Here is a 27,992-nt window from a genome sequence, read left to right on the forward strand (position 1 = left end):
AATAAAATAACTGCTTGAAGCAAGCTGTGACAGTATGAGACACTTTAAAGAGACTGACCTAGATATTGTAATGAAATTATTGACAATCCCCTCAGTCCTCAGGATTTAGATAGATCTATCGGTAAAACTTTTTCTACATCAAAACAGGATTATTATACGATATAGTCAGTGAGTTGATAGATCTAGACCAAGTGAGTACCTAAGCCTAAGAGTACTAAGACGGTATTAAGACAGTCAATTAAGTATAGTTATACGTATACTTAAAAATATAGTCATTAAAAGACATTATACTTATAGACAGTATGAGTATCATGAGTCGAATAACTGCAGTAACTAGACTAGTAATCTACTCTTGTAAGACTGTAACACTGTAAATTCACTGTATTAATTAACTGTATTGTATAACTTTACTAAGTAGAGTAGTAGATCTATACAATCGTCATACCGTACTATTAACTTTATTAACTATAATAGAGTTAATATTAGAGTAGCGTACTTACAGTATAGACACACATAGTGAGGACATAGTGACATACTTTACTATGAATTATGAATCTATCTAGATCTTGTCGCTATGAATCTAGATCTTGTCGAATCTTGGTGATGTAGATTAAAAAAAAATCATTATTGTAGATCTGAGACATTGTAAGATTATTTCAATATTTGTAGACCTTTTTCTATATTTTATAGTCTGTGTCTAGACCTAATTCTAATTCTAGACTACTTAGAATACTATAATTTACTATAAATACTTAGTCTGACTTAGATAATAAGAATAAGATAATAATTATATAATATACTGATAGACTATAGTAGACATACTTGACATAGTGACATAGATCTACAATAATTAGTTATTACTAAGTAATACTAGACTCTATAGTAATAGTCAGATGTCTAGAATTAGATTCTAGAATACTAGGAGAGTGGAGTCAGCGGAGATCTAAGTCTAAGTCTCAGATTAGTCATTAGTGACTGATTAGTCAGATTCAATGTCTCTAGTACTAGACTAGTCTCTACTAGAGTCCTAGAGTCTTGTAGAGTCATCAGTCTAGAAGTAGAATCGTGATCTTTATAGGTTTCGCATCATAGTTGTTGCTTGCTTGGTCAAAGACGAAACACCGAAATTGTAGAAATTAGTTATTACTATCTAACCATTGAACTGTATATAATTTTAAGAGTTTACCAACATTTATTATTTATTAAAACATATTCTGTGGGATTATATGTCTTGAGAGACTATCTTTTCCATTTGCAACTTCTTGTGTGACTAAAGAGGCCAATCCTTGATACACAGCTGCGGTCACAGGTTGGGCATATTTGTAATCACCAGGCGCTGTTACATTTTCACCTTTCTTTCTACTTCTGGTTTATAAGCCATACTGCATTCCCTAACCCTGCTGATAACAACGCACATTACTCTTCGCAGCACTTCCTCATTGGTTTATTTTATCTTGCCATCTTATTTTTAAAATTTGCCTTAAGCATCACAGCTAGAATATATTCAGCTTTTTTTCCTGTCAAGATTAGGGTTGACCATGTTTCACTTCCATATAGCAGTGTGCTCATCTCATAGGTCAGGTAGACTAGGGCCTTAGTATTGGTAGTCAGCAAGGTATTGTCCCACACTCTTCTCTGCAGCCTTGACATGGTGCCCATTGCCTTGGCTACCAGTATCCTGTTGTTTATGTCTGTCAGGCATATGAATAATAATTTAATACAATAATAATTTTAACTGACACCTTGAGGTCTTTTTATGTGCACAACACTAAAGATTTTATTTACATGAAAGTAATGAATCATATAAAGCAGTAATAATAAATAATGAAAGTTACAAAGTAGTATCTTCAATTTGATGACTTCAATCTGACATTCATTCCATACTTCCTATTGGTGATATGCAAAACAAAGGGTCTATACATAGTAAGGCACCACATCATCAAACTACTATTGAAAAATCAGAGCAGGAAGGACTCAATCCTCCCTGGCAAGAAACTGGGCTAATGCCTCGTAGCTACCATACAAGTCAAGTGACTGCTCAGACACGTCCCCCACTACAGTAGTTGCTCTAGTTTCATTTTGGGTCATTCGGGCTCTAAAAGCCTCCAATGCCTGAGTTATCCCTGTTAATTCAGCGTCCATGGAGCATGCAGCGAAGCCGCATGGACCAGAGAGCTGATCTGGTTCTGTCCGGTCTGGGTAGACTATAAGGGCCCCATACCCAGATCTATCGGGGTCCCACAATACCACCCCAGCATTATAGCAGAAAATGGCATCTGATGGGTAGGACATTTGTGTAGCTGATGCCAAATTTTGGAGTATGGCAGGTGTTAATCGCCTCTTGGTGGCTCCCTCCTGCCCTATAAGGGACAGGTTAATCTGTGGGGCTGGCAATCTCCTCCATGGAGGGCAAGTACTAATCCTTCTAATGGGAATTCTATCAGTGGAGAGCCCAGCTGTTTTAGACAAATTGGCCCGCAATATGTAGGAATGAACACATTTTAATACGGTTCCTCTCTCTCCACTGGTTTACACACCATCAACAGATTTCTTCATTCTTGAAAAAGGTACAAGATCTAGATTGTTTTACCATTCAGTTAAACACTTAATGTATCTCTTATCATTGGTACAGGTAAAACAGTTCTCAATTCACATAGGCACTGTCGCCACTAAAGTGGATATAAACCCAACTAACAAGGGTTAGAAACATCTAGCATCATGATTAAGACCAATATACAACAACAGCCAACACCATGGCCACCTGTTACTTTACAGGGCTGCTACAAACTTGTCATTCTCGCAAAATGAAAACATTGAGGGGTCATCCATGACAATGGTCGAATGGAGTCATCCATACAATAATTGACATTTAATAAAATAAGATAATATTTAAGTATAAAAAAGATACAATGTTTTTATCCAGTAGCACATTGTTGGCCAAGATAAAAAAAATGTTCAACAATTTCCAGTGGTTGGCCATTAATGGTCACAAGAAGTGCAGTGCTAGTGTTATGGACTAGTATTTTGGTCTTGCTTTAAGCCAAACCTCTGGCATGCAGCAGATAGTTTGTTAACCAGGGTCTGAAGCTGAGTAGCAGATTCAGCAGTAACAGCTGCATCATCAGCATAGAGGAGTTCCCTGATTACTACCTTCCTAACTTTGGTTTTAGCCCTCAACTTTGATAGAGAAATACACCTTTGTTTATGTTGCTGTAAGCATAAAGGAGTAGGCAATAAAAGAATATATGCCAAACAGAGTATGTGCGAGTACACATCCCTGCTTGACACCACTGCTGACCTCAAAAGGTGCTGATTGGGCTCCTTTAAATTTCACTGTGCATGTTGTTTCCTCAAGAAAACACTCAATGAATTTTAGTAGTTTGGGAGAGCATCCTATTTCTCTAAAGAGTTTTAAAAGGCCACTTCTGCTGACCATGTCAAGGCTTTCATTAGATCAACAAGTTTAATGTATAGGGGTCTGTCTGTCTCTCAGAATTTCTCCTGCAGTAGTCTTAGAGAGGATATCATGTCTATAGTGGATTTACATGTCTGTCTAAATAATAAATTCCTACAATGTACTAATTAGACTCTATTTCCTTGATATATCTTTTTTGCTTGTTTTACAAGTTTATATTTATTTATTAATTTTTCAATAGTGTCTCTGATAAAAGGGAGAACATTTGAGTTCAATTTTTATTCCAGATTGTTTTTTCTCATTCGCATTTCTATTTAAGTTTCAGGTCTTTTTGAATAAAATGAATTCTATTAAGTTGATTCACAGTGCCAGGCTTGTAGATTTTGGTTTTATGTGAACTCCTTGTTTTGTTTTGAAAGGTTTTGACTTTCACTTCTAACATATCAGGTTATGCCAAGCGTCTTGATGGTTTATTCAGATGGCTTACTAGTACTTAAACTTTTTTTTTTTTTAACAACTGTTTTTTTAATCCTTTGTTCTGTTTTTTTTTAATCACCCTTTCATCATAACAATTTATACATTGGACCAAAAGACAAGGTACCTTAAGTCTGAAATAAACCAGTGATGACAAAAAAAAAATAATTAAAAAATTAGGGATCATAAGCAATTGCAGTCTCCTTGAATTTTTGCATGATAGAGGATAAAAAAATGGGATAGAAAAAAAACCTTGAATTTGGCCCATAAATCATTTAGAAATTAAAAAAAAAGGATCTTTGAGATAAATAGTTAAGATGATTATCACATTTTGTTATTTCTGTTTAGTTGGCTCAGGATGAGCATATATTGCAATATAACTTACTACAGAAACACCAGTAAACTAAATAAAGTAGTAAACCTTCTATATGACATGCAAACAGAGTAAACATTATTATAAAAAAACAAACAAATCTGTAATTTTAATGTTACGAGGAATATACATTACATGATTGAATATCCGAAACATGCACAACAAAACTTGGACTATCCTCATTAGTTCATCATCTTCAAGTTTTATTTATCCAGTAAGTAGTAATTAAAAGTGAAGACTGGGATTTTTATTTCGGGATCCTTGGGTGCTTCTGAGTCCACCCAGTTCTAATGGGTACCTGACATTAGTTGGGGAAAAGTATAGGCGGTTGGTTGTTGTACTGGCCACATGACACTCTCATTAACCCTAGGCCACAGAATCAGATGACCTTAACATCATCTGCCCTATAGACCACAAGGTCTGAAAGGGGAACTTTACTTTTTTACTTAGTTATTTAAAAAAAATGTCTTTGTTATTTAAAAAAATGTCTTTGTTTAATTTTTTTCTTTGTTTAATAAGTGTAATTTTTTTTCTGTAATTTCAGAACCAAAAATGTACTTATGGCAAAGATACACAAATAATATGTATATATATTTGTTCTGACATAAAAAAGTAAGTGCTAGTCATATGGAATGTTTTTTATGAAATGCATTTTTACAAGTTTGTTGATGCTGTTGCTAACAGCATTAAGTAGTTCAACATTTTCATAAAAGACTACTTAGTGTTAATGGTTATAATTCTACAAGGTTATGATTCTACAATTTAGCTAAATATAAAATATCTAGGCTAGTGGCTCATAATAACTAAGTAGATTGAAGTCTTTCTTTACAGGGATTTTTTATTGGTTCATTAATGGTTTTTGAAAGATTGAAAGATTGACATATGTGGTCATGGATTTAAGTGATTGATATAAGCACTCTGCTAACTATAAAATCCTTCCAATGGCATTCATCTTAAATAGCCCCTACAACCAGTCTAACTCTGGCTCATATATTGGTTCCAGCTGACAGGCTATACCCAAACAGGTGCAAGAATTCAGGAGTCAACCCTGAAGAAAAATCAGTAGCTGGTGACACTTAGGTAGCTTGCAGCACAGTGCTACACCGTGACAGAACCTGCCATGCCTCTGATCCCAAACTGTATTGGTTCGTGCTGTTCTTTTGGACACATCAGCTGAAGAAGTGAGAAGGGAGAAGTGCTGTGTGGGAAATATTGTTCGTACCATAGTTAATGCCCAGGCTTTTATCTCATTTCTATGAGATTATTGATGGTCACTTCATGACTGAAGGAGGCCCTTAGGACAGGCTTATTAATACAAAGTATGTTTATGTCTACACAGTTTTAAGACTACTTGTTCATTAACACTAAGTAGTCTTAAGTTTTATCTTAATGGCTCATTAATGCTAAGTAGTCTTAAGTCTTATTTTTACAGGGTATGTAGGCTAGAGCTTATGGTTCATTAACACTAAGTAGTCTTTCTATACAGGTATGAAAAAGGCTTGTGGCTCATTAACATTATATAGGCTAAAATTTATTTCTACCCCATTTCATGCTAGTGGTTTACTAACAAACATTAAGTAGGCTAAAGCCTTTCCAGGGGTATCTAGGCTAGTGGCCTAGATTTAATTTTTAGTGGTTTCAAATTGTGGCTTTTTTTGCAATTCCTTTTTCCAGATTGCAAACTCTTCAACTGGTCAAAAAAAACAAAAGGGTGGAACCTGGGTGGGTGGACACGGTTCTCAAAAATGGCTCTAATGATTTTCCTAGAAGTTTGACAGTTGATGTATATCTTTGACAAAAGAATTACTACTTAACTGGGGTAAAAAATGGTCCATTTTTTTAGCAGCCCCCGAAAGGGGAAAAGATGATATTAGTTTTGTATGGCCTGTCTCTCCATCTGTCCATCTGTCCCGTTTCGATCTCAGAAACTAGAAGAGAAAATGAAAATCGGACACCATGATATTTTAGATCATTCAAAGTTGTGATGCAACGGCTAATTTTTACTTTTCCGAATGTGACCATCTAATTTTAAAAATTATCTATGCAAGCAGATTTTTCATAAAAATACACCACTTTTACAACTATTCACTATTAATAGTAATAAACAAGGGAGGCTCTTTAGGAGGGGAGACAGGTATTTACCATATTTTAACACATTTATGCAAACGGTTTTAGATTTTTCGTGTACAATAATTTCTTTTACATTTGTATTGCTAAGTTAAGTAAGTTCTGTCATACTAACTACTACAATTACACAAAAAAATCTATTTAGTATGCATATAAGTTGGACATAATTTAAAACAACAATTAAGAAGTAGTTTTTCATATTATCGTGTGAACTGTTGTGTTACACTGTAGCTATAGAACACTCAATCAAAGGGAATTTTTTTTTTTTTTTTTTTTTTTTTTTAACGGAAATGTTTTTTCTTGAGGATTTGAATAATAGATTGACCCTTTACAAAACAATTAGATCAATTAGATATTCATTATAAGACATCAGTTAGGCCAAGTTCACATTCACTTTCACCTATCTATCCTTTGGTCTGCTGGACCACTGGGGCACCACACAAGATCTGTCAACCCTTTTTCTCAATTTTTCTCTGTCATTTGTCTTTGATAGAATTTCATTTTGATGTCCCTTCTGAAAATATTGAAACTTGCCTTTTTACCTGCCTGGGTGGACCACTTCGGGGGCCGATTTTGAGTTTGTTTCCACACAAACTGTCTTTGTAACCTTGTTAAATCTATAATATCATTCATTAGTTATAAAGAGCAAAAGCAAAATAAATACTCTTACAAAGGTTGTTCAGTTGTATAAAGGAAAAATTGTCTTTTTTTTTTTTAAAAGTATTTTTTTCATACTCTACTTGTTGTCATTTTAAGTCTACACACATATACAGTAACAGCATTCAGAAACATTGAACTTTAAAGAACTATATTTATCACGCACCCTTTATATAAAAAAAATATTAAAATATTTTTCAGATAAACTGAACTGCAGTTGAGATTATATCTCTCCATGAACGTATTCTAGAGCAACAACACAAGTAGCTTCAATGGCTCCCGGGCTTTCACTTGTGACTAAGAGGATTCTCTCTGCCCTTTTCTATGGGTTGTCTTCCATGCTTATTGTTATTGTCAACAAACTTGTCCTCACTTCCTATGGGTAAGCCTACACAGCCATATATACTATCACTTGGAAATGTCATGACATGTCTATAGAATGACATGAGATACTCAGGTATTTTTACTTGCATGCATCTATTTCATTCTGTCAAAAATGGGGAAAGAAAAAAAATCTAGAATCTATAAGTTGGGTAAAAAGAATTAGGGTAAAAAATTATATCATGACTCACACAATTTTCTAAGCAAATTCAGAATGAAAGTAATCCTCATAACTTTGCATAAAAGCACATCTAATTGAATAAGAAAAAATTCAATATAATGGAGGCAATTTTAAATATTTTATGCTGCAAAACTTAAAAGCCACATCAGACTCTTTTTCTAAGATTATTTTGCTTCAAATTGTTGTTTTATGTGCTATTTTTATATTTGATTTGAATTATGTTAAATATCCAAATGTATCATTTTTTTTTTTTTTTTTATTTGTTTTAGTTTTCCATCATTCCAAGTTCTTGGACTTGGACAGGTATGTAATTACATTATGTAATAATAATATAAGAAGTCTATTATCTTCTGCATTGATTGTATAGTTCAGGGATATTATTAATGTGTTGGTAACAGAAACCCAGGGGTATTCCAGCTCTCATGGCCTCAAAATGAACAGATAGCAAAAGTCACCTCCAGTAGATTAACTAAATCTTCTGGGAACAAATGCATTCAATGCACCTGTATCCAAGACCCAGAGAATCAACTAGTCCAGTCCAAAAAACAGCTAAGCCATTCCATGCAGTTGCTGTCAGGGAAAGAAGCTTTTGACAGTTCTCCCAGGGAATTGAGAATTTGATCTCCCCAGGTAGTGGGTTGTTTCTTCAATATGTGAACTGACCCAAACAAAGAATGGCTTCACCCAGTGAGGAACCATCAGGTAGAAGTGGTGTACTGTTTCAATCCTGGACACAAGGAGAAATCATTTTCAGGTCACAGAAACAACTCTTTTTGTCTACTTTTTATCTCTGGATGATAGTCAATTTTTCTTTTCCTGTTGATTCTTGTTATGATGCCATAGTAGCTACATTGGTCTGATTTCAATTATTTAAATGCTTATTCATGCTGAAAATTTGAATAGAAATGTCGAACTTTTTTTTTCTTTTGAACAAGAATTAAGAGGACTTCAATGTCTTTAAAAAAGAATTATTTCAGTAGCAGTAGACTCCCAACAAAACTGGCTTCTTATTGATGTATTTTACAGGTTGTGTCTGGGATTGTTGTGTTATATTTAGCTAAATTGTTCAGATTGATCAGCTTTCCAGATTTATCTGTGGACACAGTTTGGAAAGTGAGTACATTTTATATTTAGTAAGTATATATATATATTGTTTGTTATAAATTATAATATAGTCAATCCTTTAGCTAAACTTCATTAGAGAAGTTATCTTTACAGCAATAAAGATATACTCCATTGCATCAGTATTTTATCATTTTATAATCTTCACTATATTAAGGAATCCTCTTCTGTATATAAATGAATGCTCCCTTCCATTCAAACTCGAGCCTCATTATAATACTCCCTTGTACTTTACCTTTAACCATATTATTTTTAATCTACAAACAGGTCTGGCCTTTGCCTCTGATATACATCTCAAATTTAATATTTGGCCTTGGTGGAACTAAAAAGTTAAGGTAATAGCTAGTTCAACAAGTTACAAATATTATGATGGCTTTGAAATACGAATAACATAATGGGAGTGAAATATTGAAAAAAAACTTTTTTTTTTAATACTTGTTTTTTAAGGAGCCTAATTGTCTTTTTCAAACTGTATTTGACTAGTTTGTGTAGGTTTCTCTTTCTGTCCTTCCATTTCTTTCATGTTTTCTTTCTTTAAGAATATATAAGAATTTACAGTGACTTGAAGCATTTTGCCTCCAAAGGGCATTTAAGTATGTTGAAGAAAATTTAGAGAATTCCTATAGATATAACTGATTACTAAAACTGGATGGATTACATGCTAAATTTTTGATAAAGCACAGGACACTTTTTTGTGTTTCCTTATATTTCTATAGTTTTTACAAAGCCAATACAATGTTATTTATTGCTAAGCAATTATTTTGAAACTTTTTTTTTTCTTTCAATTCTTTTTTCTTTCTTTAAATTAAAACTTAGGAAGTTGTTAGGATGATATAAAACTACTTAGCAAGCTGTTGTACGGAAGTGTATCTAAGAAATATATTGCTTGATATTGATTTTTTTTTATTAAGATATATGAGTCAGTTATTGAAGCTCTGTAGCATTTATCATTAAGAGCTTTTTTTTTATGTTTATATTTCAGTCTTCCAATGTTTACAGTTTTACGCAGATTTTCTATTTTATTTACAATGATAGCAGAGTATTATATATTGAGGTAAGAAAAGTATTGATTTCGATAAATGAAACTAATTCTTGTTTTCTAAACCTGTAAAGATCTAAATATCATGTACTGTGGAATATGATGATTGCATTTAGTAAATAAAGCATTTGAAACCTTTTGATTTTGCAATGCTACACTGACCAGTATGTCAAAGGCACTGTTGGTGTTTCTTTCCTACTTTTTTTTTTTTTTTTTTTTTTTTTGTAGGTGTTTCTTTTTTTCCATTCCTTTCTTTTTCTAGCTACAATTTATCTATAAAATACAAGATATGAAAAACAAAACCAGAGAATAGGCTTCTAATGGATACTTTGTTAATATTATTGATTGCAGTATTACATGCATAATTATGCATTATTGCAGTCAGAGTCATTATAACTTGACTTAAACTATCAAAATAACAAACTGAAAAATTACTTGCTACCATGGACAAATAAAAATATGCTCACTTCAAATTCCTTTTTCTGTTGGACCATTGTGGCATCACACATGATCTGTTGACCATTTTTTTTTCCTTTCCTCTGTGTCTTTCACCTATCATTAAAAGAGATTCTTGTGAAAATGTTTGTAACACGCCATTAAACAGATTGATTGATAGATTTAAGTTGAAGAAACATTGATCATCATCATCATCATCAAACTCCATTAGAGTGAGGGCTTGAGAGGCTCAAATCCTCTCTTGCAAAAGCCATCGACAGAAACCCTGCTGTCTTGTGTAGTGCATAAATGTTGCCATACATGTCGAGAATTTAGGGTTTCCCAGACCTGTCGAGACAGAGATCAGCAAGTCAGGGGCAGTCAAACAGAATATGAGGCACGGTTTCCTCTTCTTCCCCGCAGTGGGGGCACCGCAAATCAAAATTTGGCCATAGCCGCGAGAAATATGAGCCAACAGGACAATGGCCTGTCCTGCACTGTGCTATAACAGCTTGCTCAGGCCTGGACAGCCTCCACCACGGAGAAGTGTGGTCAGGGCGCCTCATCCCCTCCCAGACTCCACAGGCTTTTTGGGACTTGTCCCAGCACTCAAACCACTTTTCCATTTCTGTTTTTTGTATTATAGCCAGGGCTTGATGAAAGCTTACAGCCTGATCAGTGGGTGGAATTTGCCCTCCCTGGTGGGCCAAAGAGTCTGCAATTGTGTTGCCAGTCACACCTATGTGACTCTGTACCCACTGCATTATTACAGGGGTGCCATAGCGTTGTTTAATGTTATGTGAAGCCATGATGACAGTGTTGATATTGGGGGGCCATGGTCCGGGGCTTTGCAAAGCCTGTAGTACAGATTTTGAGTCAGTGACCACAACAATCTGTGTTGCCCTCAAATGTCCCTCGCCGAGTTGAGAGTCAATGACTTTTAAGGCTTCACAGACTGCCATGGTCTCCGCATCAAAACTGCAAACATTGATAGAAGTAATCTATTGTAATGCCTTGAATAAAATATTTGTGGAAAACAATTTCAATCAAAAGTTATTCACCTAATTGAATTTCATCCAACATTGTAAACAACTTTCTTGTTATTCTTGCCTTTTACTCTTTTCTAAATTTCATTCTTAATTTTTCCCTCTTACTAACAGACTTCTTTTACAAAGATAGAATGTATACCAGACTAACTGTTCATGAAGTCAACCTAGTGACTATATGATTTCTTATAGGATGTATACCAGACTAACTGTTCATGAAGTCAACCTAGTGACTATATGATTTAATGTTTCTTATAGGATGTATATGTTAAGGCCTCCGCACGGTGTTGATTCTTGACAATATGTCTAGTGTAGATCTGACTGGAAGTAACGCTGAACTCAACTAATTCAGTAACACCGGTGAAATGCCGAAACAATCAAATATGTAGTCAACGCTGATGTTGTTCTATAAAGATATTTAATAATCAAGAAGGGAATCGTCCGATGTCAGCTATGTCCGTAAATCCGTATCTATTCTATTGTACTCAAGTCTACTGCTCTACAAGAAGCATCTTCCTTTTTGCGTCGCCTAGAGCGTTCTTATTTTTTAAAGATCTGTCACGTCACTTGTCGCTAATTAAAACTTTCCCCTTATTCCCGAAACAAGTAACTAATTCCTAATCATGTCATAACAGTATACCAGACTAACTGTTCATGAAGTAAACCTAGTGACTATATGATTTAATGTTTCTTATAGGATGTATACCAGATTAACTGTTCATGAAGTAAACCTAGTGACTATATGATTTAATGTTGCATTAATATTTCTTTCCTTATTATATTTAATCAAAAATGTTTAGTTTGGTTGAGTACCTATTAAAGTTTTTACATTAAAAAAAAATGTGACCACTATTGCTGCATGCTCAGAATTTAGTTTTTTTTTTTTTTACAAAGCTTGTATCAACTGACTGGGTGGAATCCTCTCACTTCCCATTCACAGATAGAATTGCAAGTTGAAACTTTGCACTAATAGTCATTGTTGATGACAACACATGAATCAATAAATAAAATTGACTAATTATTACATCATTTAATTAATTTTGTTTTGTAAAGAAATGTACTAAGCTAAGGCAGGGGTGGGGTGGGTTGGGGGGGTGAAGAGCTTGTGTAGAGAATTAAGCCAAAAAGTTTAAACTAGACTTTTTTTTTTAGACAATGAAAACCTTTTTTTATAAATACTTTTATAGCTCATTGGCTAACATGTCTGACTTCCAGCATGGAGGCTCGAAACCCTGAGTTTGAATTCAGACTTGAACAACAAAATTTTTACACATAGCTTTTAAAAAACACAGAAAACTGTTTTCCCAGATACCACCTCCTCCTCCCACCTCCCCCTCCCACCTCCCTAACGTTCACAAAAGTGATTGGACTATAGTGCACTAACATTCTATAAGCATGAATGTTGCGCTAAACAAAAACAATTCATACAGATATTTCCAATCACACACATTTATTAGTCTAGATCTATTAAAATCTATTACATCATTGATGTAATTTCACTCAATATAAGTTTTGCTTTTAAAAAAGGGTTTTTCAAAATTTTACTTATTTTAATCTGTGAATACTTTTTCAGTGTCAGGGCCAGTCGTTTTGTACAGTTTACTGTATACCTCATGATCCTAGGAGCTATGATAGCTGCAAGGTAAGTTGTTACAATACTCTCTCATTTTGATTAGTGGTGGTCATCTGTTTCCTAAATTTATAATGAAGGGAAAAAATTACCTTATCACTGGCCAAATGTGAACTATTTAAATAATTCCTAACTAGTAATTTAGTTTTGAAAAGTTTTTATTTGTTATTTTGAGATGTTCCTTATTATAAATACATAATAGTGATCATTTTCCTGGGCTTTCATTATAGTTAAAAAAAAGATAAAAACAAATGAATTAATAACATTAATTATGTGCATTTTACAGTGATGATTTGTCCTTTGATTTGAGTGGTTATACATTTATTTTGCTGAATGATCTGACCACTGCTGCCAATGGTGTTTACACAAAACAAAAGTTGGAAGCCAAGGTAGACAATATACATTTATCCTTCAAAGTAAATCTAATTGAGAAGTTCATAGAAATCTAATTCATAAAGGGCTGTGTGTGAATGTTGTTCATATTTGCATCTATAATGTTATTGCTACAGTAGTTACACTGAGTTTGTCAATTGTTGTCAAACTGAATTTCCATTTGATTGGATCAATAAAAATCTTATCTTATCATATTTAATAGAAAACCAATAGAACAATTTCAAGGTTATCTTTGTTGAAAATTGTTGTTGTAACCTATTTATTATTGAATAATCATTGCATTATCCATTGTTAGCATTGTGTAATTGAAAAAAAAAAAACAATTATATTCATTGAGTCTTTAACTTTCTTTGCAGTCACTTGGGAAGTATGGTCTTTTGTATTATAATTCTCTCATAATGGTTCTTCCAATATTTGTACTAACTGTAAGTTCTGGAGAACTGGCTCAGGTAAATCATCATTCTTATTAATTTCCTTTTTTTTTATATTATTTAAATTTGCTAAAAAAATTGAAATTCATTAGTTTTAAAAATATTTTTCATATTTTTGTAACATAAAAGCCTAAATGGTTCTATCTCATTATGCTTGACTAAATATAAAATAAAAAAAACAACAACTTTAATGTATGTATAGTAATTCTCTATCCTACTAGGCTGCATTCAAAACATACTGCTATTTAGATTTAAGATAAGAACAACTAAAACCTGATTTAGATAAATTTATTAATTAATTGTCTCAGCAAAAAAGAGAAAGCTTAATTAGTAAGCCTACTGAGTTGCTTTTCACTTTTTGGTAGAATTGAACTGTATCAGTTATTACTTTTGTTTAGTACCAGTTAGTATTTCATTTAAATAAATAAGTTTATTTTGTCCTAATGCTACAAAATAATAGTGTGATCCTTAATAATTGTTGTAAACAATATTCTACTCAGTAAGTTGACTGATGGCATAAATATTGCATGGACTTGCCATACTTTTATTCCCAACTGTAGGGATGGATGTTCTTTATGCTTTATGACTTAACTTTTAAATTTTAAACTCTCCTTGATGTTTATGATGTTTTTTATGCTCCATAACTCCACACTAAACTCTCCATGATGTTGTACTCTCTTCAATCTCATTTATATATAATATATATATCCTCATATATATATAATATATCCTCACTTACACTCTCAATCATGTCATACTAATTATAATCTTGATAATCTTATTTCCTGTGATGTCTATAAAGATATGAAATTTCTTAAGATCTGACAGTATACTGAACCTTTACATGATTCAGAAGATTTCCTGTAAAAAAAAAGTTTATGTAAATCTAACAGTTTTAGCATAATGATCTGTAAAAAATATTTGAATTGTGGCTCAGATAAAAAGCATTCAATTTTAACCAACTCAGAATCTCATTCTTTTTATGCATGACTGTGCCATTTTACGTCCTGAGAAACAATCTTTTCCCTATGCAACTTCTTGTGTGACCAAAGAGGCCAATCCTTGATACACAGCTGAGGTCACTTGTTGGGCATATGTAATCACCAGGCGTCATTGCATCTTTTATGTATAGCACAACCATAACTGTCAAAACTCAAAATGACAGGAATTGAAATATGTGTTTGATATAATATGGTGTGATAGAAACAAGCAAATACTTGGTAGACAGAAGTTGCTAATGTGATCAGTTAAGTTGGCACAAAATTTTTGTTCAGCCCTTGCTCTGGGCTGTTTCTCTTAAAATTTTTTTTCTTTTCTTTTACTTGCTGATAGATATTTGAGGTAATTGATTAATGAACCATATTTTTTTTGGTTTACTTTGAATGAGCCCTTACTTTGTGATTATTTTCAGGCTATGATGTTCAAAGACTGGTTAGATCCCGTGTTTCTAATACAGTTTCTTTTATCCTGCTTTATGGGATTTGTGTTAAATTACTCCATCATTCTGTGCACATTGTACAACTCTGCTCTCACTACTACCATTGTAGGTGTTTTAAAGGTATGAGCTCAATCTATTGTTTATTTAATAACTCCTTCTATTAGTTATGTTTCAATTGACTTTATTTAGATTTATCTTGATATGAATAGAATATAGAAAGAGGATTTATTATAACACTTAACACTTTCTTAGCATATTCTTGGCCCATGAATTCTTGTATTTATAATAGTCATGCTTGCTGCATTGAAATAGTTGATAGGCTATATATTAAATTTTTATTTTTTTTTGCCAGCACCCTCTTGCACTTCAGGATGTGGTGGCTGAGTGGTAAAGCACTTGGCTTCCGAACTGAATGGAATCAAATCTTGGTGAAGACTGGGACTTTGAATTTTTTCATTTTTTAGGACACCCCTGAGTTTACCCAATGCTAATGGGTACCTGACATTAGTTGGGGACAGTAAAGGTGATTGGTCATTGTGCTGGCCACATGACTCCCCTCATTAACCTTCAGCCATAGAAACAGATGACTTTTACACCATCTGTGCTATAGATTGCAAGGTCTGAAAGGGGTATTACTTTTATTTTACTCTTACTCTTTCAATGGAGCCACCAGGCTTAATAACTCCCCACCCCCCCCCACCCCCATACATTCAGCCTGCGAATTATAGTATCCCTTACCTCAACCCTCGACAAAAAAAAAATATTTCTATAGACATTTTAGTTATCTTTTTTAATTTGTTAAATATATATACCTGCATTCTTATAGCTATTTTATATTTTTTGAGAAAAAAAAGAGTTTTATCGGGTGCCTAAAAATACAAGGGAAATAACATTTTGTGCTATTAAATATTTTCATGTTAAAAACCAGTACAAATGGTAAAAATAGATTTCTGTTTTTTTTTGTTTTTTTTTTTCTAATTTCAGTGTAGATAGTGAATCTTTCAAAACCATTTTTAATGACAACCTAAGAGTTAAGGCCAACCTGTACAAAATTTCATATAAATCCATTTGGTGGTTTGATGAGTCAGAGGGTATTCTATTTTATATTTCATTGGAAAGGCCTGGTTTAAAACGTCCCGTCAAACACAATCACTTTTGGCCTGTACATTCTAGTATCACTCCTCCTCCCCCTCTAACCAAAAGAAAACAAAACATGAACTTTAGTATCTATTACTTCAAATAGCAATTTGCCTGTTTCAGAATGCTCTCCTCCCATACATATGATATTTGCCAGTGAATTTCATTACCAGTATCACTCCCACCATACATCTTTGTTCTACATAGAAACTTTGAGTATTCTGTATCAAAATATTTGAAAAGCTCTTTGATGCTTTACCGCTGGAGCCCTTTATTATTTTTGCATCCTGCACACCAAATGCTCACATAATATTTTGGCAGAACTTCCCCTCTTTATTTTAATGCTCCCCAACATAATTTTTTTTCTGTTGTGTTTTCTTTATATGAGAAAAGAGTCCTTGTAATCACAACAAATATCCGTAAGGATCAATAAAGAAGTCTTAGTCTTTGTCTTTTGGGTCATGAATTATAATATTTTACCTTGAATTAGAACAGCCTGCTTAAATCAACCTCCGACATACAGATCTATACTTCTGACCTGAGAATTCTACCATAACTTTTCTTACTTCTTCCTGTACCATCAACGAAAAAAAATAATTCTACATCCATTCACTGACTATGTTTTCAGCTCTTAATTCAATATCAAAGTATTTCATAACCTCTATGTTGCTTTTTGGTCAGATCCCTTTTTGTATCACTCTGGTGTTCTTTTCCCATAAATTTTATTACCTTTTTTTTTTCTCCACCCTCAACAAACAAAATAATATAGTTATACTTACATTTCATTTTGTTTTGATACGTTTTTACACACAAAAACTTGTATGCAGTCGGTTTATAGTACAAAAAAAAAAGATTGTTTTTAATTTGTCTACAAAAGCACATTACAGGCCAAGCAGTGCTATTGATAGAGTTACACATGAGTTTCAATTTTCCTTAAAAATAAAAGAAAGTAAAATGTTTTACTTTTTGATTTGCCAGCTTTAAAAAAAAAAAATTGGTTAAAAATTTTTTATAAAAAAATCATATTTGGTAAATTTAACTGCTGCAGTTTTGATGAAAATGACTTTGTTTTTTATGTCCTTGGTAAGTAATACCAGGTTAAATTATCATAATTTTTGTCTACCACAAGTTGGAGGATTAGTGATGAGCCAGTTAGGGCCTTTTGGAATATATTGTATATCTTATATTTCTGCAAAAACCATTAACAGTTATAAAAGATGAAATGGTAAATAATGTTAGTATGACAATGAAAATTCTGTGGGAAAAAAAATGTGTGTGTGCAAATTGTAGCTTGAATGTATTTACTTTACTCAAATGTTTACAAATGATTCATATCTAAACCTTTTAATGTTTTAAACAATTTTGTTCACAGAATCTCCTAGTAACCTATCTGGGAATGTTTTTGGGGGGAGATTATGTTTACTCAGCAACAAACTTCATTGGCATCAACATCAGGTAAGAATGTAGACTTTGTTTTATCTTTAAACCATTGTATTGTATGGCTGTCTGGTCGTGTAGTTTGTGCTCTGAATTGTTGTGTCAATCATCCTAGGATCGAATCCTGCCCACCACCATCCACCACTATCCTGCTGAAGGTTTGGACTAGGATGTAGTAATCTTCAATTCTGAAAGAATATCTGAAACATGTTAAGCAAACAAACAGCTTATTGAATAACATGTTTATCAATCCTAAACCATGTAAATATAATATTCCAAAACCTTGGCAATATGGCCTTCAGAAAGTTTTTTTCATTAATGAATATGTTTAATTGATTAATTTGTCCAAATTGGGAAATCAGATACTTTAAAAAAATAATTAAACTTTTAAATAGACATTATTAGCTTACTTATGCATTTTTGTTTGACATCAGTGACATCAGAATTTCGTAACAATTTCTTATTCTTAATTAGTTTTGAATGGTAATCATAAATGGTTTTAAATATATATTGGTAATTTAAAAATCAAATAAAAAATCTTCGATCCTCATTATGTGCAAGTACACTTGCTAGAGCCTAACTGTGGTAGCCTACTGGAGGCTATGTTCGCTCTCGTTATTAGCCTTTCCACTTCCCCAGGCGGACATTTCCATGTAGGGGCTACACTGGACAATGGGAGCTGGAATCCTCCATCCTATCCCCTCTCCCCTTCCTAAAAATGTTGTTGGTTGAGAAAACTGGCAGAAGTATAATTTTCAGTTAAAAAAAAATGGTAGAAAAGACTATTTCAAATGTTCAAATGATTAAATACACATTGCCAATTGAAATAATTGCTATTTTTCTATTTTAATACCTCTAGTGTACTGGGCAGTATTATGTACACATATGTGACCTTTCGTCAACGCCCGACCTCGAGCCCTATAACAAATGTTGTGAAAGAAGATACAGAGCTAGGCCAGCATAGTGTGAGGATTATTCATCTTTGATGTTTGGCTTTCTTTTTTGTTTTTGTAGTAGTTTTTGGTTCACATTTTAAAATATCTTTTTTTTTACCTGTAGGAGGTTACTTTTTAAAAAAAGCTCTTATTCAGCAGGGTGAGGACAATTTATCTTTTTTTTTTGTTTTGTTATAATTTTTATTTGTTTCAATTTTTAATGCACACCCCCCCCCCCTCAGTTCCTTTTTTTTCCCCAAAAAAATTGCCTGAAGAGAAATAGCTGATAAAGAAATGTTCATTCATTTACTAAAAATAATGTGTTCCTTTAATTCATTTTAATAGTATACTACTATGTACTTCAAAACATAAGTGTATTAGAAAAAAGAAAATTAAACAGTAAACTTGAAAACTAAGTTTGGCTATTGATATTGTTCTAAATGTTTCCTATTACTTTCAGGCTATGACTTTTCAGAGATCAACAAAAGCTATATAATACACTTGTTAGAAGTTTATTTTAAAATCAAAATAAAACAGCTTCTACTAAGTAGATATACCTTGTCTTTAGCATGGACTAATCAACAAGTTTTTTAAAAAATTTAGTTGCTACTAAAGTGTTATTATGGTTAAGGCAAGTCTTTGCAATTAGGAAGCCATGTCATAAGAATGGTTGTCCATTTTTTTTAAAGTTATTAATTGATATATATAATTCATACAGTAATTTTTAAAACATTTTCTAAACACTTGATGTAATTTTTAGGGCTATTGTGTTAAAAAAAGTACCTTGCAATGCTTGAAATGTTTTGTTGTTATAGTTTAAGGTTGTGGTGCTTTAACTTGCTTTGTAGTTGAACCTGATGACTGATTGGTTGTTACTCAGCACATTTTACTTGTTGAAACAATTTTATATTTGACACTGTCACTTGAAGCATGTCATTGTATTTCTTTATGAACCTGTACACAAAGAGACGCCAACTTACTGGGAAGAATGTAAATATGTACATACAGTTGCAATGAACAAGATACTTACTTTTTATAAAGTTTTCTTGTGATAATCATGAAAGATGTTGCACAGTTGGATGACTAGGGTGTCTTATGGCAAGCATAATATCCAATTCATTTAACTTTCAAAAAAACTGGTATAAACATTTCTGTTTGTATTCTACATTCAAAATTAATTTGTACATATTGAACTGAAATTATTTTATAAACTTTACAAATAATATAATGACTTTTTTAATATTGTAAACTTTGATTAGTCATTTATTCATTTCTTGGTGTTTTTTATTTTTTTTTAACTTTATCCTTTAATGAATGTTAAAACAGATATATCTGGATTTTTTTTTTTTAGCTTTTGTGGTTAACTTGATAATTTACAAAGGAAAATACATTGTCCATTGTCTATTATTTTCATTGTCATATGATTGCATGAACTGTAATATGTCTAGGAGACTGGTTTTATAAATAAATATAATATTGATTTAAAAAAAAAATGAAATCATAAGCAGAAAAAGAAAGGAAATGTTTCTTTCTAGACTACAATGGAAACTCAAGACTTAAATGTCAAGTGTCTGCCATTTTCCTTTTTTTATTGGACTGGCTCCCATACAAGAAATAAGTTACTTAGGATTTGTTTTCTCCCTTTCACTCTGTTTGACTGGTATATAAAATATAATTCCAAAAGTTGAACTGCTATTCATTTTTCTGATAGTAAATGTTACACTTAAGAATTAATGAACACTTTTTAAAATAATTTTGAAAAAATATTTTCTTATATACAGTTATTTAGTTTTCTATTTCACACTAAGTAACAAAAATATTCAGAAAAGATTAGTAACACAATAAGGATTGCATTTTTGATATTGACATTTTTTTCTCTAGACTTCATTTCCTCAATTTGTTTTTCAAGTCTTAATTCTGAAATAGCAATTGTCTTTCAATCAATTCTCACAGCATAGATAAAATGATTTTATTACTATAGGGTTTAAATGTATAGTTTACTTTTGAATGTCAAATTTGTGGGATTTTTTTGGTTCCAGATTTATTTTTTTTGCTACATATTAATCACCAACACCAAAGTTAGTTTTATTATTTTAAGAAAATATTGAAATTGTAGACATTGAAAATGAAAATCTTATGTATTCCACTATCTTTACTATATTTCAATTACCCACTGAGTACTAATTGAAAATGAAAGTGCCATATTAATTAAAAAATGGGTCTGAATTGAGTATTTAGTGATTCTAAATGCAAAAATGAAACTTTTTTTAGGGGGGGGGGAGGGTGTTCATATTGTTATAAACTTGGTGGTGGCACAGATGGGGGTAGTGGTGTGAGTGTAGTCAGCCGACGCAATTCGCCCCAGGCCAGCGCTAGACGAGCGGTCAACCGTGACGAGCTACGATGGTCAACCGAGACGAGTGTCAACAAGAGAGTTCGGGAAGGATCGCCGACGTGAACAGAGCTCAGGGGCGTCACGAGAGTTGTAGTCATCTGACCACCTAGAAACGTCGAGCGGCGTTCTGTCCGGTTCGAGAAGGCCAGTAGGGACCCTATATAAGAGCGGAGGTGACGCAGTCAAGACGGTTCAGAAAGCGGGTTCACAACAGGAGTTCAGAACACGGTCGACTACAGCACAGTTCAGCGGTGTGGTTCTGTACGGAGCATTACGACGGTTCAGTGCGGAGTACTGTCAAGTACAGTTGAGACGAACGGCGTCTTGATCTTGGTCTGTGATCGAGTCCGACACAACGAGCCCAAGTGTGTGAAGTCAGTCCCGAACTGTTGAACCCAGTGCAAGCCCGGAACGAGACGGAGAGGCCAGTGCAAGACTTGATACGGCGGAACGGTGTTATCGGAGAGATATTTGTTATCGCAGAGCTATTTGTACTGTTCTACGTGCTGCCAATTGTACAGTATTGGCTGTTATTTATGGACATTAAACCTTTACGTTATTTTGGAGCCCTGACTTGTCAAGTTCTTACAGTTGGTGGTGTCGTTTGGTGCCATTTGCAGCGAGCCTGGATAGGGAGATTTGTAACACTGGTGTCAGAAGTGGGATCGGATCGGAATCGGATTGGATCGGATCTACTATGGCTCGTCTGAAACTGCTGTACGAACTTGAATTTAGAGAACTGAAAGAAGAACTCCGTGGACGAAGGCTGAAGACATATGGAAACAAGGAAACTTTGCAAGCACGCCTCCGAGAAGACATGTTGGAAGAAAAAGAAGATCCGGACACATATCTTTTTGAAGTCGAACCTAACTTGCTGGAACAGCTCACCAGTAGCATGCAGCAACAGATCACCAGTACCCGTATCATGCTAGACGAGATGAGTGCGACATTGAAGAAGAACACCGAGGAGTTCTGTAGAGAGATTAAAAAGATGGGTACCTCAGTGAAGGAAATGACGAGCCCCGTGGTGAAAACGATGGACGTGGTGGAAGAAACCCTGTACGACCAAAGAGACTTGAAAGATAAAGGAGCTGCGCCATCGTTAAACAATGAACTACTACCCACCCAAAGCTTTGAAGAAATATGCAGTGACAACGGCAATGCTGATGAATGTGGTGCTGCCTGTGAATCTGAAAACAAGGAGTACAGACCTGTGGAGCCGAAAGAGACAGATGAAGAGACAATAAGAGCTGCCCATAGTTCGAACGAATCTTGTGCTGAAGCTTTACCTGATATGAGCACCTCAAACAGCAAAACAGATCAAGAGAGCGCTGATTCTGCCTACAAGCCTGTTGACGAGGGACGTTTACATGATGAAAGCTACCAGCGAGGCTTGGACCCTACAGACGTTCGTCCAGATGCTAAGCTCAGCGAGAGAAGCCCTGGTGGTGACAATGAGGACCCATTGAAACCTGACGAAGCCGTTGAGAGACATACGCAAGTCGAGAGATACCAGCCAGGTCCGAAACTAACAGACGTTGGTCAAGCTGCCAAGACTGGAGAGGAAAGTCCTTATGGTGGTGAAGAGAATCCAAGAAAGCTTGACGTTGAAGTTGATGGACATTTGCACGATGAAAGTCATCGACCAGGTCTGAAACCAACAGGTGATTGGCCCGATACTGAGACGAGAGAGAAAGGTCCTGATGGTGATGAAGAAAGCCGAATGGAGCCTGAAGCCGAAGACGAGGGACATTTGCACGAGAAGTGTTACCAACCTGCCCCACGAGCATGCCCTCCAGACAAGGCTGAAAATGATGACATGTCCCACAATTCCCTGTCCTGTGGATTTGAAGCCCATCCCAGTCCTTCTTCGCAAAGCCCTATGAAGTCACCTCTTTGGCCAACGATCTTGGTATCCCCAGCCCTTAAATCCTATACCTTTCCATGTGCCAAACGGCTGCCCTCAATACCGAACGACAAGAGAGCGATGCGACCACGACATCACTGCAGTCACATGAAGACTAACTGGCGGAGAAGAAGAAGGCTACTTTTGTTGAATGCAAGATGGATGACGATGCAACCTCGATATCACTGCAGCCACATGAAGACCAACTGGCGGAGAAGAAGAAGAAGGCGACTTTTGCTGAGTGCAATATGGATGACCATGCGATCACGAGGTCGATACAACCAGATGAAGGCTAACTGGAGGAAAAGAAGAAAACGTTTTCTGAACTCAACGTGGATGGCGATGAAACCACGACGGCGAAGCAACCAGGTTAAGGCCAACTGGAGGAAGAGAAGGAAACGACCATTGCTGACTGCAACATGGAAGGCTCCATCAAGCTCAAGAGGCAAGCCAACTGCCACTGATCGACCCCCGCCTGCAGCGATGAAACTTTACAGCCAATGGCATGATGTTGATTCTGTCCGGGACGGACAGATCTAAGGAGGGGGCAGTGTTATAAACTTGGTGGTGGCACAGATGGGGGTAGTGGTGTGAGTGTAGTCAGCCGACGCAATTCGCCCCAGGCCAGCGCTAGACGAGCGGTCAACCGTGACGAGCTACGATGGTCAACCGAGACGAGTGTCAACAAGAGAGTTCGGGAAGGATCGCCGACGTGAACAGAGCTCAGGGGCGTCACGAGAGTTGTAGTCATCTGACCACCTAGAAACGTCGAGCGGCGTTCTGTCCGGTTCGAGAAGGCCAGTAGGGACCCTATATAAGAGCGGAGGTGACGCAGTCAAGACGGTTCAGAAAGCGGGTTCACAACAGGAGTTCAGAACACGGTCGACTACAGCACAGTTCAGCGGTGTGGTTCTGTACGGAGCATTACGACGGTTCAGTGCGGAGTACTGTCAAGTACAGTTGAGACGAACGGCGTCTTGATCTTGGTCTGTGATCGAGTCCGACACAACGAGCCCAAGTGTGTGAAGTCAGTCCCGAACTGTTGAACCCAGTGCAAGCCCGGAACGAGACGGAGAGGCCAGTGCAAGACTTGATACGGCGGAACGGTGTTATCGGAGAGATATTTGTTATCGCAGAGCTATTTGTACTGTTCTACGTGCTGCCAATTGTACAGTATTGGCTGTTATTTATGGACATTAAACCTTTACGTTATTTTGGAGCCCTGACTTGTCAAGTTCTTTAAGTTGGTGGTGTATGGTGCAGTTTGCAGAGAGCCTGGATAGTGAGATTCGTAACAATATTTAGAATATTAGCTTTAAGCTGTTCCTTGAAGCTACTTATTAGGTTATTTGCTGTTATCAGTTTTTTAAGGTCAACTAAAGATCAACAAAATTAAACAATATTTTTTAGCAACTTTCAATGTAGACAGTTTTAAAAGCCAACATTTTCAAAACTTTTCTCAAGTAAAAAAATTATTACAATCACATGATGATGAGACTCACTGAGGCACACAAAGGCTGATCTTAATTGTTCTCTGGCAACTTGAAAGACTAATTAAACACATATAGTTTAGTGCACTGATGGATCACTTGGTAGAGCCTACTAACATAAATAAATGTAACAGTTCACACCTTAGCCTCTCTAGCATGAGAACAGCTTAAGTTAATTAGTCTGATAGGCGCTGTGTTCAACTTAGCATAACATCCTAATACTCATTACCTGGCGAAATCATTATAGAGCATGGGAATGACTAAAAGTACTTAATGGGCAATGATGAGTTTCATTAAATCAGATATTTACCATAAATATATTCAATGAATGTTAACAGTTAAGGGCCTGGAGTTAGTACATTCCTAAATATCTTGTTCATTATATCAATTTTCTACTTTCATGGTACTTACTACTTAATGTTGCTTATGTATGGATGTTTCTTCTTTATTATTTTTTTTTAAATGATGTGGCTTTTAGTTTGATTCTGGGTATTTTTTTTTAATGTGTATAAGTATGATTGTTTCTCTCCAAAGGTTGTTGATTTTACTACAGGTTTTTTTCTTTTCTCATACTTCAGACTGTTGTCCTTAATTCAAGTCTATTTAACATATTTCTGGGTTGTTTGTCTTACTACAGGTTGTCACTCTTATTTGTTTTATTTGTAAATATTAGATTTATAACACATTTTTATTGTGGTCTCTTAGTTTCCCTTTCATTGCCAAGTATTGTATTGTGCCATGATACTGTTGATATTATTTGTTTTTTGGTTCATCTTGAAATGTGGTTATTTTTCTTTCACTAAATTGATAATAATATTATAATATAATAATAATATTGATTAAAAAAAATAGTTAAAAAAAAAAAGTTACTTTTTTTTTGTTCTCTAAATGAAAAATATTGCTGTGATCTGTCGGTCATTTTGAGTTTCTTATAGTATTTTGGATTTCCTCTTTTTTAAAATGTATTTTTAATTCTCTTAGGTAAGTATGGAATGAAAAAAGTCTTCAGCCTTACAAAATTTTCTATAGAAGATATTGTTAGACTCAGTATTCTACCAGACACTATTTGGAACCTAAGAAACTGAGCATGCAGCTTGCTTGCACAACAGTGAAATAGTTACGAAATTGTCTTAGTTCTTTCATTGATTTTTGTCTTAGTGGAACATATGCCTATAATGTCTTTGTTAAAATTAGCTGTTTCTTCTTCTTCTAGCCAGCTTTATTGCTGCTGAGCTGTGAGCTCTTTTGCAGACTGTGCCAAGGAAAAAAGTGTGCTGTTTTCTTCAGTTGTTCAGCACTTCCGTACAGGGTGTTGGTTATGTTGGGCTGTAGTGGAAGTAGGAAAATTAGCTGTTAAAATCATGCCTTTTCTTCTTGTGCATTCCACTTTAAAAAATAAATTTTCCTGTGTTGTATCAGACCATTAAATAATCTATGAAGTTGGTTTGTTCTATTGCGCTTATTTTGAGCCCTGAATATTCTTTTCTAGTAAACCTCCTTTCAGCAAGATTGTGTTTCAAGAGTACTGATAGAAAATGCACTTTTGTAGGTTACATTAAATATTTTGAAGTCACTTCCATAGAGTCAGTCGAGAGTGTGGCTTGCTAAGTCCTGTTCTATACATACAAGTTGTAATTTTTTTCACTTCTTGAGAAGACAATTGACCAGGCATCTATTTCTGTCAGGATGGGATGTATTCATGTATCATTCAGCATAGCTATTCACTCTTGTTTCTAAGTGCCTCTAATTTCTCATCCATAGCTGTTCAATAATATTGATCAAATTTTGGCTGACTGGATTAAATGAGACAACCTGTTATTATGATTGTGTTCTGATGTTAATACCTATCTCAGTATTAAGAGGTCACTACTTAAAAATACTCTTTGGTCTTAGTTTACTTATTCTCTTATTGAATGTAAAAACATTGACACATTTTTATGACAAGTTGACATTTACTGTTTTAGATAGTTTATTGAAAACACATTTTTGTCAACATTTGTTAGGGGCTATAAAAATTTAATTTTAATTTGTATTATTTTATGCACTATTTATGTTTTGGTAAATGTTTTTTTTTTAAAATTATGTTGCAAGAAATGTAACATTTTCATTACACAATTATATAATCAGACAAAACATTATATACTTTATGTAGATAAAATAAAGGAATGTGTTTATCATTTTAAATATAAGCTATAAATATCATGTGCTTCTTGAAGCAATCTAGAAATCCATTTTGTTTAAATCAAAACTTTGTTGTGACTAGAATATTACCCACTTTCTACATCTGTTATCACCAAGATCCTCTTGGGGATGCAGTGGATGCTACCCTCTTTATTGATTTAAGTCATTTTAATACATTTCCTCTAACCACTATACCAAATCAAAAATTTTAGAAATGAATGTACCACTTATTTGGTATGATTTGTGAGTAATGTGAAAAAGTAAATCTATCTAAGGTGACTTATAATCTGCTATGTAGAGAATACTGTACCTTATTATTTATTTTATTACATTTTCTCTATTGTAATATAGTTGATGTCATCTGCCTTGGTATATATTTCATCATCATCATCATCCTAATGGCACTACAGCTCATGGAGGGCCCTGGCCTGCTTTACCACATCTCTCCATTCTGATCTATCCTGTGCTTTACGTCTCCATTCCTAGATGTTTAGCTGCTGTAGATCTGCTTCTACATCATCAAGCCACCGTACTTCTGCCTTTGGGACGCCTACTCTTTTGTTTTTGCCAGTGAACAATCTTTGCTCCTCTGTTCTCTAGCATTCTTTTGAGGTGACCTGCCCAACGTCATCTGTTCCCTTTTATTTCCGTCACTATGGAGTGGTCTTCATATAGCTGGTATATTTCTTGGTTTGGTATATATTTCACAGGTAGCTATTATGACATCAATATGTATGGCATGACTTTAATAGAAAGGATTTGCCTAATTTAAAAGAGAGAAAAAAACATTACAAAAATTGCAGATCATGCTGCAAATTTAAGCCTATTTTTTTTTCTTTTTCATTTATTGCTTCTTCATTTTTACATCATAATATAAATTATGTTTTTTTAATTATAGGTCTTCCTCTTGATATGCTGTATCTCAACCTGTAAATTTATGGCTATAGCTATTGTGTAAAGTTTATAATCTTCTATCATTTATGTTTATTTAGAATCTTCAAGTTTTTATAATTCTATATTTTTTCAACTAATTCCTGCCCTTCAACTGAGTTAGATTGTTTCTAAATGAGGCTTTACTGTGGTCAACAGGATCAGCCTGATGGAAAAGAAAAAGAACTCAGCAATGTATCTAGTTCTGCTCCTACTGACCCAGGCCTGATTCCACACAATTTGATATCTCAGAGCTAATGGGAATTTTTCCATTAACTAGAAACAATCAGTGCCTCACTTGCATATAGTACAATTATTCTTTATATTTTATAATATATATATTTATTGCACATCCTTGTTTTGTATACTAGTCATGTCTTAAAGATTGACTTAAAAAAGGTTGACTGCTAAAAATAAAAATTGGGGAACTACTAATTGC

The 27,992-nt window shown here is 34.4% G+C and overlaps 1 protein-coding gene across 5 annotated transcripts; it reads left to right on the forward strand.

Annotated features, from left to right (window-relative positions):
- The first annotated feature begins 27 nt into the window (after nucleotides 1-27).
- LOC106067164 (UDP-sugar transporter UST74c-like) lies at nucleotides 28-27,988 on the forward strand. Of its 5 annotated transcripts, XM_056029973.1 has the most exons (15): nucleotides 29-191; nucleotides 4,807-4,874; nucleotides 7,248-7,428; nucleotides 7,878-7,911; nucleotides 8,635-8,721; nucleotides 8,998-9,065; nucleotides 9,713-9,784; nucleotides 12,824-12,892; nucleotides 13,167-13,269; nucleotides 13,630-13,722; nucleotides 15,116-15,262; nucleotides 17,652-17,734; nucleotides 18,576-18,681; nucleotides 18,776-18,811; nucleotides 27,713-27,988. In XM_056029973.1, exons 3-14 carry the CDS (start codon nucleotides 7,319-7,321, stop codon nucleotides 18,788-18,790), a joined length of 987 nt encoding a protein of 328 aa, XP_055885948.1. In that variant the 5' UTR covers nucleotides 29-191; nucleotides 4,807-4,874; nucleotides 7,248-7,318; the 3' UTR covers nucleotides 18,791-18,811; nucleotides 27,713-27,988. The 5 variants fall into 5 exon arrangements, with proteins under 5 accessions (XP_013081779.1, XP_055885948.1, XP_013081772.2 ...); XM_013226325.2 differs by lacking the exons at nucleotides 18,776-18,811; nucleotides 27,713-27,988 and adding an exon at nucleotides 19,112-19,226 and having other exon boundaries at nucleotides 28-191; XM_013226309.2 differs by lacking the exon at nucleotides 18,776-18,811 and having other exon boundaries at nucleotides 33-191.
- Nucleotides 27,989-27,992: the final 4 nt, after the last annotated feature.

This window comes from Biomphalaria glabrata, chromosome 5, assembly GCF_947242115.1.
Source record: "Biomphalaria glabrata chromosome 5, xgBioGlab47.1, whole genome shotgun sequence".
Taxonomy (NCBI): domain Eukaryota; kingdom Metazoa; phylum Mollusca; class Gastropoda; family Planorbidae; genus Biomphalaria; species Biomphalaria glabrata.

Coding starts and splice junctions, on each gene's coding strand:
- LOC106067164 (XM_013226318.2), top strand. CDS start 7,319: ATGGCTCCCGGGCTTTCACTTGTGACTAAGAGGATTCTCTCTGCCCTT. Junction 7,912..8,634: donor AAGTTCTTGGACTTGGACAG/GTATGTAATTAC, acceptor TGTATTTTACAG/GTTGTGTCTGGGATTGTTGT. Junction 18,682..27,712: donor CAGAGCTAGGCCAGCATAGT/GTGAGGATTATT, acceptor TGTGGTCAACAG/GATCAGCCTGATGGAAAAGA.